The sequence below is a fragment of the Nicotiana tomentosiformis genome, chromosome 6 (genome assembly GCF_000390325.3).
Source record: "Nicotiana tomentosiformis chromosome 6, ASM39032v3, whole genome shotgun sequence".
Classification (NCBI taxonomy): Eukaryota; Viridiplantae; Streptophyta; class Magnoliopsida; order Solanales; family Solanaceae; genus Nicotiana; species Nicotiana tomentosiformis.
In genome coordinates, this window is record NC_090817.1 from 10,935,342 (window position 1) to 10,952,779 (window position 17,438).

General features: G+C 37.9%; 1 protein-coding gene and 1 non-coding gene across 5 annotated transcripts; one reads left to right on the top strand and one right to left on the bottom strand.

Moving 5' to 3' along the window:
• Positions 1-7,534: 7,534 nt before the first annotated feature.
• Positions 7,535-17,196, top strand: LOC104104596 (splicing factor U2af large subunit B-like). Of its 4 annotated transcripts, none has more exons than XM_009612732.4 (14): positions 7,535-7,684; positions 8,405-8,542; positions 11,005-11,213; positions 11,361-11,609; positions 12,567-12,637; positions 13,220-13,302; positions 13,386-13,430; positions 13,790-13,849; positions 14,768-14,828; positions 14,911-15,023; positions 15,346-15,792; positions 15,956-16,091; positions 16,317-16,384; positions 16,684-17,196. In XM_009612732.4, exons 2-14 carry the CDS (start codon positions 8,426-8,428, stop codon positions 16,819-16,821), a joined length of 1,797 nt encoding a protein of 598 aa, XP_009611027.2. In that variant the 5' UTR covers positions 7,535-7,684; positions 8,405-8,425; the 3' UTR covers positions 16,822-17,196. The 4 variants fall into 4 exon arrangements, with proteins under 4 accessions (XP_009611027.2, XP_070033201.1, XP_070033202.1 ...); XM_070177100.1 differs by having other exon boundaries at positions 15,956-16,082; XM_070177101.1 differs by having other exon boundaries at positions 13,232-13,302.
• Positions 8,921-8,994, bottom strand: TRNAN-GUU (transfer RNA asparagine (anticodon GUU)). Its single transcript has one exon. It is a non-coding gene; the product is annotated as a tRNA-Asn (tRNA).
• Positions 17,197-17,438: the final 242 nt, after the last annotated feature.

The window sequence follows — 17,438 nt, forward strand, 5'->3', positions numbered from 1 at the left end:
GTTGATGACTGAGTGAGGCCGAGGGCCTAATTGTGAGGATATTTATGGGATCGAGCTGCGCGCCGCAACATGTTTCATTGTTATATGCCATGATTGGTTTGATATAGCGCTTGGGTTGTAGGAGCCCCTCTGGAGTCTGTACACACCCCCAGTGAGCACAAGTACCTACTGAGTGCGAGTGCCTAGTGCGAGTGTCGAATGATGAGTGACTGTGAGGAATGTGCGACTGTGAGGAAAGAGTGATTGTGAGGAAAAAGTGACTGTGATGTTGGAGTAATGGGAGGACTGAGTGACTATTACTCTGAGATGATGCATTGATTCCATTATTTGCTGCATTTCAGCTGTCATATATCACTATTTTGGAAATTTTGGAAAAAAATTATTTTCTGTTTCGGTCAAACTTGATATGAAATTTTAGTGAAATTTTAAATGTTGAACTTGAGAGCATGCCTACTCTTTTATATTGTAAAGTACTTGTTTTAGACTTAGTTGAGAAACTCGTCACTACTTTCAGTTTTTTTATTTATTATTGTTACTTATTGAGTTGGTTGTACTCATACTACACCATGCACTTCGTGTGCAGATCCAGGTGATCCCGGATACAGTGGGTGTTGATTCTTTCACACAGTCGATTTTTTGGAGATTCAGAGGTAGCTGCCATGTTTCGCAGACCTTGTCTCTCCTTCCCTATACTTTTGTTTATTGTATTTGGTCTCAAATTACTATAGACCACATTTTCCAGACTTGTAATGTATAGAGGCTCATGTACTCAGTGACACCAGGTTTTGGGACTGTTTGTATCGGTATTTGCGAGACTTGTGGATTGTGTTTAAATATTATATTTTCAAACTTAAAAGAAATCGTGGTTTATTGAGGTCGTCGGCTTGCCTAGTATCGAGATAGGCGCCATCACGACATGTTAGGATTTTGGGTCATGACAGTAAAACAGAAGGATAATGAGATGCACAGAAAGTCTGTGTCACGGTTTCAAATGGAAAGGATGGACATGTCGCTGGTCGCTGATGATTGGGTCGTTCAGGCTTTCACCTAAGGACTCAACATTCGGAGCTCGTTGGCCTCGCAGTAGTTGAAGCAAAACTTGGTAGAATATCCAGCTGTCACTTGGGCCGATGTCTACAACCGGTATCAATCAAAAATCAAGGCCGAAGATGATCAGCTTGGCCCCCCTACCAGATCCATGTATCTCGTCAAAACCATCGACGGAGTCAAGAGAGACATCGATCGTGGACCAAGATCAAATAGGGATCGGTATTAGTCGTACAATGGATACCGAAGAAGTAGTGGTTCTGGGCGGAATCCTATGAGAAATGAAAGGAGGAATGACCGAGGTCAAAACAACCGGGGACTCATGAGCAATGGAGATGACGATCGGTCACTTTCGGGCAGAATCCACATTCAGAGCTGGGAAATTGATCAATTTCGGGCTTGAAGAAGGCTCGCTTGCCCTCGAAGATGGACTCTTCTTCGGCGCCTCTAAGTCACCCAACCCGGTGACGATTCCACACCATCAAAGAAGTCGTGAAAGGGGTTGTCCGCCCCGTGGGCCCCCTCGTTGGGACATCCATTCACTGTCTTAGACTCGTTATACATGGACTCAGTGAACGAGGGGCGACCAAGTGATGTCTATCACACCGTGTGCTTCCTTCGGGCATTGCTCACACCCCCAGAAGCCTCGACCACAACCTCATTGTAGGCCTCCCTAGCTCGAGGCAAATCGGCCCGCCTCTCTCTAGTTTGGAGGCCCTTTGCCCCTCGAGTTGCGATCGCACGCGGGCCACCAGATCAAAAGCTTCTCCTTCTTCTTTGAATTCATCTCTCAGCCGGTAGAGTGAATCCGAGGATGGTTCTCGAGCGTTGGTGCAGCACCCCAGAAAATTTCGAAGTGCTTAAGCGATATTAAGAAAGTTGATATGCGTTAATTATATTATTTTGTGTGCAGACGAGGACTATTAATATGATAATAAGTGTACGAGGCATATTATAAGTGATGTGAGGTCTAAGGATCGCCCTAAGTCCAAGTCAAGTTGGAAATTACATGATAGACTAAAGTTCCTAATGAGTACGCACAAGACCAAACTTTGGACGAGCATATATATATATATATATATATATATATATATATATATATATATATATATATATATATTTGATGGACAACCTATCAAATAAAATATCTCCGAGTCTGGTTTCTAATGCTTCAAACCATTTGTCATTTAGACATTCCTAGAAGAAGTTATGACCAAATTACCATAGACTAGCAGAGGAGTCTGCGGATGCGAAGCATCCGGGGCTGCGTCCAAAAGAAATACTGGCAGTGAAGTGCTGCCATAACATCCAGGTCCACATCCGATATTCGAAGATGAGTGAATTGGGGGATGCGAAGCATCCGAGGCCGCGTTCAAAACCCAGAAATCTGGGCCTATAAATAAAAGGTCGGGGGAGGAGAGTATTTTGAGTATTTGGGGGTTAGTGTTCTTGAGATGAAGGGGCAATTTTGAGCTCAAATAAAGTCTAATCAACTAAGTTAAGTTGTTAATGATATTTTTGGTTGATTCTTACTCAATATACATGAGTTCTAACATCATTCTTACATCCAAGTGGTAGATTTCATCATCAAATCCTCAAGAATACTAAAATCACCAAAGTTGTGATTTTTCAAGATTGAGCTACTAGAGGTAATTTCAATGCTTCAAACTCGTTTATTATGAGTAGTTAGAAGTATTTGAAGCATTTGTTACAAGTTTTAATGGTTGAAAGATTATATTATAAAACTCTAGTTCATGGCATGAATAGTACTTTTGAGAAAATAAGAGAGAAGATGAATGGTAATTTTGGCGATAAAATTTATGAATACAATGAACCTATGGAATTATTTGTTAGAAAAAGATGGAAGTGATCAACTAAGTAATCACCCGAATTATATATTTTGCAAGTGTTGATTATGGAAGATGATGAATAGTAACTTGATGGCAATGGACAATTGATGTAGTATCATTAATTACTTCAAATGGGTATCAAAATATAAGAATAAAGTTGAATGGTCTAGCATGTAAAACTATTTGGCGATTTGAGTTGTTGGGGGCTTGTAGCCAACTTATGAGCCATATATGGATGTTGATTAATATCTTAGGTCATATTTTAATGTAATTAGGATATCTAATTGTAGATATCGACTTGTTGGTGATGTTGAGCATTTTAATCAATATTGGATTGATGGAGGAGGATTGAAAGCTTGTGAATGTGAATAAAGTGAAAGCGAGGTAAGTTGATTAAAACTTACTCCTCTTAAGGGACTTTCTCTAAAAGCATGTTTCAAGTTAAATACTTAAGTTGTTTGCAAATGTGCCTTCGTGCTTCTGGGGACAAACAAGTACGGATGTCTCCATGTATTAAAATATTATGTTGCATATGTAGTGTCATGTTGTTTTATAAAATTTTATTTTAAATCTTGCTGGCAAAATGACACTCAAGGTAAATGTAATAAGTTTTTATCAAAACTTACGTATTTACAATAGTATACATATTTGAGTGCTAAAGATAAATTTTCGTGAAAGTATTTTTTTTGGAAATTGACGAACAGAATAACATATGTGGTATCTTTTAAAGATTTATGTTAAATTGCTAAAGGCTTTAGCATGTAAAAGGTTGTTTATTTATTTTTTGTTCAAATGATTTAGATTTTTTATAAATGCTATGAGTTGATAAAAATAGATCATTTGAAGCTACTATGCTATGAATTTATTTTTGAAGTATCAAATATTTTGGGAGTTACTTGTGTTCACCGGGATTAACTTCGGATATATTGTGTTCGTTGTCATGAAACTACCCATGTCGGTGTAGGCATAGATGGCCACTTTGTGGTATAGACTACGGCAGAGTGCTCTCCCTCGAGAGAGTACTATTTTGTGCTATTATTAGCATGGCTGAGTCGATTCGTACAACACTACGATGAAACGACCTGAGCAAGTAGGGTAATGATACTTTCCGCTAGGTACATAACTTAGTTGACCTTCTTATGTTGGTGATGGTATAGTACTCCCAGTGAAAGGTAAGGATAATTTTCTTATGTTTAGGCCTAAGGAGCCGAAAGTGATTCCGATGACTTAAAAAGCAAATGGCATAATTTTGTATGATTTTATCCAAAATCCTGGATTGGTGTAAATATTTTAAAAGTTTATATTATGTTTTATATTTCACTTGGTTGTTATTTAAAATAACAAGGGTCATGAATTGATAAAATTCTTATCGTTTTACATCAAATATTGGTGCATTATTTTTATAAAGTTTGTCCTAAGAACTTAAGTTAGAGAGAGTCTATGACACTTATTGAGTACTGATGTGGTGTACTCCTTAGGGGGCCCCTCTCCAGGGCCCTGCTTAATTTACATGTTTCAGGATGATGTATGATACGTGGCATGCAGTCAAGCTAGGATGACTCTCTTTCTGAGGTATTATGAAGCACCACTTTTATTTCGTGGTAGCTATCATGTTCTTCCTTATTTTATTTTGTTGGAATTACTACAACTGTTGGTTCTATTTTTTAGTATAAAGGCTCTATAGATAGTTGTGAAATGTTGTAGTAACGGGGTTGTACAAGACATTCATGAAAATATATTTATTTTACCTAGTCTTATTGTTATTATCATGAAAGGCGCCATGTGTGATTTTGAATTGGAAAATATTTTATCATTTAACTTGAAAATGTATATGACTTTCAAGGAGCTTCCGCAGTTAAATTGGTTTTCATGCATATGATTTAGGTGCATCACATGGTTTGGTTCACATGGGTAGGGTAGTGTGACGGGTGCCGGTCACGTGATTTTGGGTCGTGACAGCTGGTACTTTATTTGGACTTGTGCACCAGCCTTCTTTTTGTTTTCTTCTTCTCCGAGCTCGGAGAACTCGATAGGTAAGTCCTTGCTGTCGGCTGGAGGCCTCAGTTCGACATCCTTGGATAAACCTGCGAAAAGAAGTAAATGGAGTAAGGACTTAATGATAAAAGAGGAATCTAAATGTTACATACTCAGGAAAGAAGTCCACCATGGGAACGGGCCTCCCAACGACCCTTCGAGAGCTTGCGCCATGAGCGCTCGGAGTAAGGCATCTGTGATACGATGCCCTCAACCCACTCCTTGAGTCGAGGGACAACATTCGAGACCCGAGCGATGGCTGCACAACCACAAAACACCGATAAGAAAGAAGGAAATAAGTATAAAATTGATTTTCGGAAATAAAATTGTACTTACGTGATGGATTTCACTTCTCGGGGAATGGCATGCGCTCAACTAGGATCAGGTCCGAAATCCTCACTCATACAAAACAACCTTGCCAACCCCGATCCCGATGTTCATTAATACTCGAGAACGGAGCCTTACTGGCCCAGTGAACGAGCTTTATCAGTCCCCATTGGAAGATTCAGGGATTGTACAAGCGTGGAAGATGGTTGGCGGTGAATGAGCAGCCATCGATTCTGCTCACGAAGAACCAGAGGAGGATCGCGATCCTCCCAAGTGAAGGATGAATCTGATTGAGGCATACCTCGTACCACTTGTAGAATTCAACGATGACCGAGTCCATCGGGCCCAATGTAAAGGTATAAATGCAAACACTTTGGTATCCCTCGACATGGGTGGTGATAGTTTTATCGGGGTCAGGGATCACTATGCCCTTAACGGCTAGTTACAGTCTTTTAGGACCATAGGGAGGACTTCTTCAGTGATCGAGCATATGTATCTCGAGACCTCCTCACACCGGCCTTGTACGGAGGAAAGTTTTTCAACCTTGAAATTGGCGGTTATCGAGCATCATCCGAGGATGAACATTTTCAAAGGGGGGTCCGGTACTGGTTCATCGACGACAATATGCGAAATAGTTTTTTCGGACTCAGTAGCCGACCGCGAAGTAGAAGGTGTTTCTTTTTGGGGAACGATTTTTGAAGTCTTTACCATTTCTTTAAAAAATGAAAGAAAATTTGAGGAAGAGAGGAAGTTGAAGGAGTGTACTTGTTGGCTTGAGGTGGAGATGTACAAAAGTTCTTGCAAAGGGTCTCAAATAAACCAGAGTATAATTGCTGGGAAATATTTAAATTTCAAAGATATGAGGGTAGAAGATTTGAATGTAAAGTTAAAATGAACAAAGGTAGAGGTATTTATAGTATTTCAGCGGCGGTTCGCATCCAGGAATGACCGACCGACGACTGACATGCATTTAATGCCATTAAAACTTGTCTGACGAGACGTTTCATTTGTTTTGTCATTTCTGTCACGGGGTATCGAAGTAAGAATCGGAAGCTCGTGTTGTTTCTCGTCGTCTACTCTCCGAAAAATTGAAGGGACTATCTTTATATGATCAAAATCGAGCTCGCCTACGACATGGTAGGTCAGACTCGAAACATGACAATAAATGACTGAAGATCGACCCCAAGTCCCACCGGGCTAGAATCTGGGGGCAGAATGCCTGCCTTCGAGAATATCGAGGCCGTGATCCCGGAATCGATCCTAGCCTCAAACGAGCTCGAAGAAATATTATTAGCATAGCCAACAGAATACCGGAATATCCGTGACCGGTCGGATATTACGACGAGAATCTCAGCATGTATCAATAAGGAACCGACAATCAGTAATGTATTTTATTTGGCTGGAACATGTCATCTCTGGTGAACTTTATTCTCTTCTTTGCTATTGAGTCACACACAATGATACAAATACATTGCATTATGTACAAATATACTCAAATTTGAGTGTACAACCACACCTCTCTATAACGACATCTGTATATAACAACCATTCACTATAAAAACCAATTTTTTCTCGGAATCGATTTTTATCTTATGTTATAGTATATGTCCTCTATAACAGCACTTCACTATAACACCCAAAAAATATCGGAACAAACGAGGTTGTTATAGAGAAGTTTGACTATATTTTATAATTTTCAATGCAAATACAGTTTATGTTTTTGTATTTTCGCATGTATTTATGTATTTTGAAGTTTTTTTTGTGGCAGATCCCTATTTTTGTGAATTTTTGTTGTTTGAATACAACCAAATCAAATTTAGTAAATTGAATATAGTGTAAAAGCAGTTACAAATGAATGCATTGAATTGAATACAACCAAATAATAATGTTTTTTTGATTTTTTGTTGTTTGAATATAATCGAATTGAATACACTGAAATTGAATACAATATAAAATAGTTAAGAATAAATATAACTGAATTGAATATAGTGTATACATCCGAATTGAATACAACGACATACATCCCATGACAAGCAATTAGTAGCTACGGTATGTAATTAGCTAATTATAGCTACGCCGAGCAATAAGTCTCCAAACAATAGTTATTTATGAAAGTGTCTATTGTTTTAATCTATTTTGCCTCCACTAGCGGTATGCATGCTCCTTTTGTAAGCCCAAAAGCAAATAATAGCGATTAGCGCCCCAAGCTGTCCAATTACATGATTCATAATTTCAAGACCCATTTACACAGCTCAACGGCCCATTTAAACGCCGTAGTTTTTGGAACCATAATAGAATTGCTTAATTCACATTTCCCCCCCCTACACTTTGCTTTCTCCAACACGTTCACAAACCCTAGCACTAGTTTAGCCGATCGCCGTGCAGTTTCCCGGTTCGCCTTGCCGGAGCAGTACAGCCGTTCGCTGGTTTGTTGCATTCTCTCTCTCAGTATATATACATACTTACATATATTATCTCTCTCTACATATACACACATAGATATACCCATAGGTTTCTGTTCTATTGACTTGTGAGAGTGCAATTACCTAATCAGGGGAAATTTACATGTTTTCTTAAGATAAATTTTATTCTCAAAATTTGTTTTGATGATAGAATGTATCGTATTTCGTATCCTTTGAATTCGCACCAACTGAATTATGAACTATCAGGATAGAGCTTAGAAGTGGCGACATGATGAAAATTGGGTTAATAGCACTTTTGGTCCATCAATTAATGACAAGTTCTAATTTTAGTCTGTATTATATCTTACTAAACACATGTAACCTTCAATTAATTGAAATGTGCGCATTTCATCCTTTTGCTCGTGAATATTCACAAATTACCAGAATTAGTGACCACTACACCATTTAATTACTCATGTGTTACAGTAAGTTAGTACTGTTACTTCATATTTGAGGGTAATATAGTTCTAAAAATAGTCTAAATATAACATATATTTCACAAAAAGGGACCAAAAACACACATTTTTAACTAATTGAAGGTTAAATGGATTCAGTCATATATCACAAGGATCAAAATCAGAATTTATCAATAACCGAGGGACTTAAAAGTGCTATTAATCCATGTGTGTTTTAGTTGGTCTTAGGTAAGTTTGTGGTCCTTACACATTTTAGCTTAATTTTCAGGTGTTCTACTCTAAATCATCTATGGACTCCCATGAAAATGGGCGCAGTCAGCTCACGCCTAGTCGTACTGGTGGTGAGAACGAAACAGCCGGTGTGGATAATGGAGAAGAAGAGAGGAGGAGAAGATCAAGCTCTAAGGTATGATGAGTTTTTTGATAATTACTTCCTCCGTCTCGTGAAGTAGGAGTAGAGACCTAGCTTTCATGTGTCTGTTAAAAGTAATGCTATACCTTTAGTCCTTGAGACTCGGATAGGTGGGACACATCTTGTATCATCATCAGCCTAGCAATGGTTGAATCAGTCTCAGTCACCACACAGATTTCAGCAGCTAACTGAATAGCCGTTATCTCTGACTTCTTATGTTGAAGCAGTGTTTTGGAGAGCGAGAAGCGGAAAAAAGCAACGAGGCCTCGCTTCACCTTAAGCGAGAAGCGTAAAGCGAAGCGCGTTTTTTTCCCCATGTGAAACGCAACAACAACAACAAACCCAGTGCAATCCCACACGTGGGGTCAGAAACGCTAGAAGGAGGGCTTGAACCTCCGACCTTGTGGTTAACAACCACACGCTCTAACCAACTGAGCTATTCCAGCTTCTTCATGTGAAAAGCAATTTAATACAAAAATAAAAAAAAATATTAAATATGCATAGATAAATGGCCAAGAACTCAATAAAAATAACATATTAAGCAAATCTTTACATTCTTAAATTAAGAAGTAAATAATAGATACCAGGACTAGATAGTCAATAATCCTCATAAGTCATAACATATTAAGCAAATGCAAAACCAAATCACAAAGGGAGCATACTATTCATCAACAAGATCTACAAACTCTTAGAAGTGTCATCGCATTTGAGAAGAAAAAAAAACCTAGAGCAGAACAAAGAAAAAAGAAGGGCAGAACATAGAAAATAACTGCTGCTAGTCGAAGAATAAAAAAAAATAGAAAACAAGAAGAGAAAAAAGAGACGAAGAGAAAAGAGAAGAGGAGTCGAGAGGAAACAGGTAAAGTAGGGAAGAGAAGAGGAGGAAGAGAAGAGAAGAGAAAACTTACCTTGAAAGAAGTCGCAACACTCAAGAGAAGAGGAAGAGATGTTTAAAATAAAACCCTAGGCATTCGTCGACCTCGCTTAAGCTAGTTTTTTTCGCTTTTCTCGCTCACCTCGCTTTTGGGCCTGAAGTGTGCGCTTTTTAACCCATGCCTCGGTTTAGGGCATAAAAGCGCAAGGGTTGCGCCTCGTTAAGCGAGAAGCGCTCACTTTTAATAACACCGTGTTGAGGTAGGTCGTAGAGATCTATCAGGGCTATCTTTAGCATAATTAGCATGGTTGATTGTAGAATAGCGTGACGGCCAAAGGTAAATAGTTTGATTTGCACGAAGTTTACGAAAGAAATGAAGACTTTTAAAACTTGTGGTTTTCAACATGCCATAAGATTTGTACTTCTTGTATCTTCTTGATGCCATCTATTGAAATCACTTTATCAAAAAAAAAAAAAAAACGCCATAAGACTTGTGTGGTTATGTAACTTCTCATTAATGATAGAATGGAGGTTTATTAGATTGTTTTCAAATATAAAAATATATCATTCTCTTTGGAACATACTAATAAAGAAATAATGTCGCATAAACCGGAACAACAGTAGTAGTTATTTTTAGTCATATTCTATATATATTTATGGAGTAGAAGATCAAGCTCTAAGGTATGATGAAATTTGTGGCTATTCAATGCTATTATGGTCAACTTTTAATGAAATTGCAACTTTTGGAACTGTTTTTATTTAGCGTATATTTTAATCTTAGGCAAGACTTGTCAAAGGAAACATTTGATTTTGGTTGGGTTATAGTCCGTCGACTTTTTTAATGCGTATTGCTCCAACATATTTTTTAAAGCTTCTTCTTTTGATTATATGTAGGAAGAGGCTAACAATTGAGTAGAAAATTATCCTTAGCATGTGATTAATTGTTTACCTTGTGATGACCTTGTGTTATAGTATCTCTTTTTCAAAATTAAGTTTGACAATGTGGAGCTAGGATTAAGTTCCTCCTATCCTCACCCCTGGTGGGCACACCTGGCCTCAAAATGGCATTTGTTTTTGTTTATGGTCAAGACCATGCAGAAGGGGACAGCAAATTAATGTTCTTTTGGTCATGTTAATAGTTCTACGAGGCGAATCAGTTTGGTATCTGTGAGTCATTTGAAACCTGGTTAGTTTTATCAATCTTATATTGGATAAATGGGTGCAAGGTGAACGCTGGTTGATGGGTTTTATCCTTAGTAGAACAGCACATCATGGAAATGAATACTTTGCAGAGCAAATGTAAGAATTGGGGTTTTATATAGGTCAGTCATTGCAGGTTCCTTCTGATTTTAGTGAAATATTGGATTCACTAGAATATCTTCTTTGCATATGTAGGTTTCGTTTTATGATTGTTCTTTCAGGTGGAGTTGTTAATTTATAATTTCCTGCAGAAATAAATCAGAGTTGTGTAGTCGGATGCTACAAAATTATGCTTTTCATATGTTTAACATCTGGTTGTTACTTGCTCCCCTTTATTGCTTCTGTTTTTGATTAACATTTCCAATGATTTTACATCTTTCAGCACAGCTCCCGTGATTATGAAAATGAAAGGGAGTCGTCAAGAAGCAGGGACAGGGAGAGGGACAAAGGACATGATAAGGATAGAGATAGGAGCAGAGACAAGGAAAGGGATCGGGATCGTCGCCACAGAGATCGAAGTGAGAGGCGTAGGACTAGAGATAGAGATGATGATGCTACCATTTCTGATGGTCCTGAGGGCCAGGAATACTGGTAATCATTTGCTCATTTTAATCAGTTGTGGTAGAATTGCTGATATATGTGCCATCGCATTGGTTGTTTTGCACTTCTGTTTTTCACTTACTTCTGGTTGGAGACAAGCCATGCATTCATGTCTGTGTGATTTATTTGTTGGTGCAGGCAGAAAGATTATGATAGAGATAGAGATGAGAGGTATAGACATAGGTCAAAATCTTTTGAGAGAGAGCGAGAGGAAGGTCATAGACACAGGTCCAAATCGTACGACAAGGATAGAGAGGAAAGAGATAGACACAGGTCAAAATCCTATGACAAAGATAGAGAGGAAAGGCGTGGACACAGATCTCACTCAAGAGGAAAATCTGGTCATAGATCAAAATCACGTTCTCGCTCTCGTTCACGCTCCAAAAGGTAAGTTCTCTGCTGTCTATGAAAAACTGATAATTGGCAGTCCTTTGGGATTGCTCTCTATTGCATAGACTATGGTACTTTTTTTCTTTGGTTATGTTGAGGAATGTCAGAATTGCACTTATGCTGGTCCGGGTCATTTTATTTTTAGTCGAGCCCAACTTGTTTGGGATTGAGGCGTAGTAGTAGTAGTAGTAGCTGTTAATCCGGAAATTGTTTGTCTGATTTCAGCTATGAGTGCAATTATGGTTCCCGTAGAATAATCAGTTTCATGCATGTAATATTAGTTCCTCCATTAGCATTGATCTTTTTACTCAGCAGATTGAGCTAAAATATCCTCACTCTTCTGTTAGGTAACTAGTTTGAGAAATGGGACACTCCCTTTGGCGAGGGGTGGTGAGGGTAGAAGAGATTGGTTATGATGGTTATTATAAAAGGACAATTAAATAACCTAAGATCTTGGAGCACCGAGGGTGTGTAAGTCGATGAAGTTGAAACAAAGACAACGGATGACTGGGATTCAAATCTGAACAGATAATTTTTTTTGTTGATTTCTCTCCATCGATCTAAGCCATGTTAGCCATAGTTACCGGTACCTGTATTATTGGAAGGATGCAGGTACCTAAATAGTGGAGGTGCGTCAAGCTAGCTCTGTCGTACATTAGAAAAAATGAGTTAGTACCTAGTAGCTTGGATGAATTGAAAGAGACTCAGTTGGGGACGGAAATTGTAGATATAACATTACTAGTTATGTTGGTGAAGATAATATAATTTCGTTGGTGAAGATAATTTAATTGTTCATTCTTTTTCTTTTTAACAATACTAGTAATACTATAGGTTTCTTCATTCTTTCTTTTTTTTTGGGGGGGGGGGAGGGGAGGGGAGTCAGTTACTGTGGTTCCTTTATTGAAAGGTTTGTATTAGCATGTCTCTAACTGTTCGTACTGATTATGCTTGCAGCAAAAGGATCAGCGGGTTTGACATGGCACCTCCTACTTCTGCTCTGTTACCTAGTGCTCCTGCTGTTACAGGTACTTACTGATTTCTTTTATATAGGCAACATTTTGGTAACTGTTACTTTTTTTCTTTTGGATGTAGTGTGGAAAGTTCTTATCAAAATTCATGGTTTCATTTTGGTATGTTGCTAGATTGGATGCTCACATTTATTTCAATTGTTTGACTGTTCATATTCTATTTCAATTGTTTACTTGGTGAAATAACCCTGAGACTGAGAAGATTTTTTTTTTTTGTTGTCTTTGGTGTTGTTTTTTTGTTTAGTATGTCTTATCTTATGTTCTAAGAAGGCAACGTTGGGCTAGTAGCCCCACTGTGCTGACAATGGGCGTGAGCCAACCGCTCTAGCTTTTATGTTCAAGGAAGACAATAAAAGGTCTCACTCATCTTCAACCAGGGTTTTTGTTATTTGGTAGCTTTCAAGTAATTTCTCCAATACCTGAATATATTGTGAATTACTTTTGTAATATTTACCGAAGATTATTTTGAGGAAACCTAAAAATTGTTCTAATTTTAGCAGCCGAAGTAAACAGATTTATGTGTTTAAAGGTCCTTCTCATTGATAAACAAAGAAAATATCCTCATTTTATCCCTATAAGATGCTCCTGCAGGTCAACTTCCTGCCACTGCCCCAGCTATGCCAGGAATTTTTCCTAACATGTTCCCTTTGGCATCTGCACAGGTATTTTCTCCCTTTTGAAAGTGGGAACAATATTTTGTTCTTATTTTTTGAATGATTTTAAAACTTCTCTCTGTTTGTGGCAGCTTGGAGCTATTCCTGTTATGCCAGTCCAGGCAATGACTCAGCAGGTCTTAGTTGTCTCCTTAACCTCTTCATTTTGTTCAATGTTCCATTAGTAGCTCTTTGTCTGCTTCAATTAGATGCTCTAATTAATATGACGAGATTTCAAAATGGTCACTTAAAAGATGAAATTACAGCATTTGTCTTGAGTTTTTCTGGATGCTCTGCAACAGGATCTTGTTCTTTCCGTCTTATCTAATTTTAGAAAAATTATAATGTCATGCTTTCTAAATTCTCAAATTTGGCCTACAGTTCGAGGTTGAAGGGTAATTTCAATAGACTTGAGGAAATATTTTAGCATCAGAATTTCTGGTGGAATTCTTTTTTTAAAAAAATTGGTGATTTTCTGAGAGTGCTTATTTCTCAGGCAACTAGACATGCAAGGCGAGTTTATGTGGGTGGACTTCCTCCGAGTGCAAATGAACAGGTAATTTTTCTTCATCCTATTTAGTTCAGATGTTTTGATTATTTTACTTATATATTCAGAAAATTTGGTAGTCAAAGAGTTACCTTAGTTCGTTAGTCTGCTGGTGGTTTTCGTATATATTTGACTCAATTCCATCATTAGTCATCCCTTCTTCATAACTTATTTGAATCTATCATTTTCTTGGCATGGATGGGGGTGGCTTGAATGTCATGGGCTACAGACCTGCTTTCATTTTCAATCGAATCGCTCTTGCAGCTTCAGCTTAGTTTTAGCTCACTTTTTCTGTCTATATTTTCCCTAGACGATACCAGTGTCTAATTCGAGAAATTGCTTCAGTTATCAGCTGAAACAATGACTTAGAAATTCATGTGAAACTTGACATCATGATTCAAGCATTCTCTGGATAAGCATCTAGAATGCCACTTCATTAACTTCTCCATTTTTTCCTAGCCTTTCTAGCCTTTTAATGAGCCTTGAGAGATGCATTTAAGTCATTTACTGAGAAATATTGAATCTTTACAGTGCCAAAATGTTCACCAACAAACACAAAGGGCCTCATTTGTATAGGCAAATGAACTAAGGAATATATATAGGTGTATGCCCGAGGAATATACTAGCTATGGGAGAAGGAAACCTTTTTTTATCTTGAAAAAGATGAGAGGAAACACATATAAAAATTATAGAGATGGTAGAAATTATACTTTATATGGGGTCCTTCAAATTTGGGTTTGGCTTATTTCTAACATTAGTCTATTCTTATGTTGAAAGTTTTGTGACTTCTTTTGTCTTCTATAAAGAGAAGAATTATTTCTAGAACTAGTAAACCACTAGTTCAATAAATTTTGAACTTACAAATGAGATGTATTTTACTTATTTGGGCTATAATCTGTCTTCTGATAATATTTTATTGTTGTGCAGTCAGTGGCTACCTACTTTAATCATGTTATGTCGGCAATTGGTGGAAACACTGCTGGTCCAGGTTAGTCAAATTGAACTGTCTTCAGGTCTTAACGCAACTATGCCATACCTATAATGCTTTAATTTTTCACTGTGTTTTCCAGGAGATGCTGTTGTTAATGTTTATATAAACCATGAGAAAAAGTTTGCTTTCGTTGAGATGAGATCCGTGGAGGAGGCCAGCAATGCCATGGCCTTAGATGGCATTATCTTTGAGGTAATCTTCCTTTCTAGTTTAGGGATCAGTTTGTTGGCTTCTGAATCACCTGCAAAGAGAGTATGTGAAAGGTTGGCCTGGATTCACGTATAGGCTGGTATTTGTTAAAATTTTTACCTTCATCTGAGGCATGTATTTAATGCTGGTGGTCTTATTTCTTCTTTGTATTGGTTTTTTTTTCTGCTGGCTCCTTTTACTTTATAGTGGTTAATTCTTTTGCATATGTAGGACTTGTTTTGTAAGTATTATCAGCCTTGGACTATATTTAGTTCACATTGGAGGAAACTCAAATTTGTGCTAATATCGTCTCTTTGCGCTGTAGGGAACACAAGTAAAAGTTAGAAGACCAACTGATTATAACCCCTCCCTGGCTGCAACACTTGGTCCGAGCCAACCGAATCCAAACCTTAACCTTGCTGCAGTGGGATTATCACCAGGATCCACTGGTGGGCTTGAAGGTCCTGACCGTATTTTTGTGGGAGGCCTGCCATACTATTTCACTGAAGCTCAGATTAGGGAGTTGCTTGAGTCCTTTGGCCCTCTTCGGGGGTTTAATCTGGTCAAAGATAAAGAAACTGGAAACTCGAAAGGCTATGCCTTTTGTGTTTACTCTGACGTGTCGGTTACAGATATTGCATGTGCAGCTCTTAATGGGATTAAGATGGGTGATAAAACTCTTACTGTCAGACGTGCAAGTCAAGGTACTTTACAGCCTAAGCCAGAGCAGGAGAGTATATTAATGCATGCTCAGCAACAGATAGCACTGCAGGTAATGTGTATCCTTTTGTTATTCAATCTGTGTTGCTTTTTGTTTCTTTCCTTTGCTTGTTTGGACAATTTATTCTAGGCTGTCAAATTCTTATACTGTTTCTTAAGGGGAAATGCCGACTGATCTTTGGGCCTGTGGCTTGTTTTTGGCTTTTGATTTGCAGAGACTCATGCTACAACCTGGTGGACCTCCGACTAAAGTCTTATGCCTAACAAATGTGGTTAGCGCGGATGAGCTCAAAGATGATGAAGACTATGAAGATATAGTGGAAGATATGAGAACTGAATGCGGTAAATTTGGTAAATACATTCAGTCACTTCAGACGCATCAAGAGCTAGTCTTGTTCTTTCCTTTTGAATACTCAAGCTTTATATTTAATAGCTCTTTTATGTTTTTATGTGGCATAAATCTTCGCAAGTCTTTGATATCATGATCTTAGCCATAAATATAATTGACTTAATTTATTTTGGGGTTTCACAATTCTTCTAATGTGAAAATTTATACTATCTTTCTTCAATTTGCAGGTAATTTAGTGAATTTAGCCATCCCACGCCCAAGGCCTGACGGTGAACCGACACCAGGGGTTGGAAAGGTTAGTAATTCAGTATGCACCATGATGCTTTCTGCACAAATTTATTATGCACCAATATACCTTTTAAAAAAAAAATATAAACCCGTGCACCAGTATTCTACGCAAATATAAACACAACCAGTATTCTTAGGATGCTATACAGGTTTTGACATAATCTCTTGGTTTTATCAGCAGCAACTTATAATATTTCAACAGTTAGTAAATCCTCAAATTAATGCTTTTGGACCACCGCTGAAAGACTTCTGCTATAACCTTGTTTCCGTGTTTATTAAGTATTTATCGCTGTTGGTTATCCTCAGGTCTTTTTGGAGTACACTGATGTGGAGGGTTCCTCGAGAGCTCAACAAGGATTGAATGGCAGAAAATTTGGAGGAAACCCAGTTGTTGCTGTCTTTTATTCGGAGAACAAGTTCTCTGAGGCGGACTACGAGGGCTAGGTATCTGCTCTGGACTGTCTTGAGTGCACACAGCCAAACGATGTAGTAAATAGCTATCGTCCTCCCTTGGAATTCTTTAGTTGTACTCTAGTTTCCTTTCTTTAACGGAAATGTTTGTTTGGTCTGAAGATTCCATGTGACCAACTATAAGCCTAGTTGCTGCTTTTATTCCCAGCTATTGTAGAGCTAGTAGGAAACCGGTATACCTAGTCAAGAGGCGCGCTTGGCGTATGCGTGGCGTGATGTTTGTAGTCTGTGCATTATTACTTTAACATAAATTTGACCATCCTAGTTTTTTTTGGACTAATAAGTCATTGGATTCAATTTTTATGTTATCATTATATATTAATATGTTGTAGGAGGTAATTTGGTAAATACTTATTTGCATAGAGTGTTTAACTTATATGTTTTGCATTTTTTGATTTGATATCAGCACCGAGTTTTACATAACTTTATAATAAGGCTCAAATATATTTAATAACCTAGCTCATCGTGCGTCACACATCTATTTCATCGCATGTGTTTCGTGTCATACATGCATCTTGTGTCGATTAATAAAAACTTTTTAAAATAACATATATACTCCATCCGTTTCAATTTATGTGAACCCATTTGTC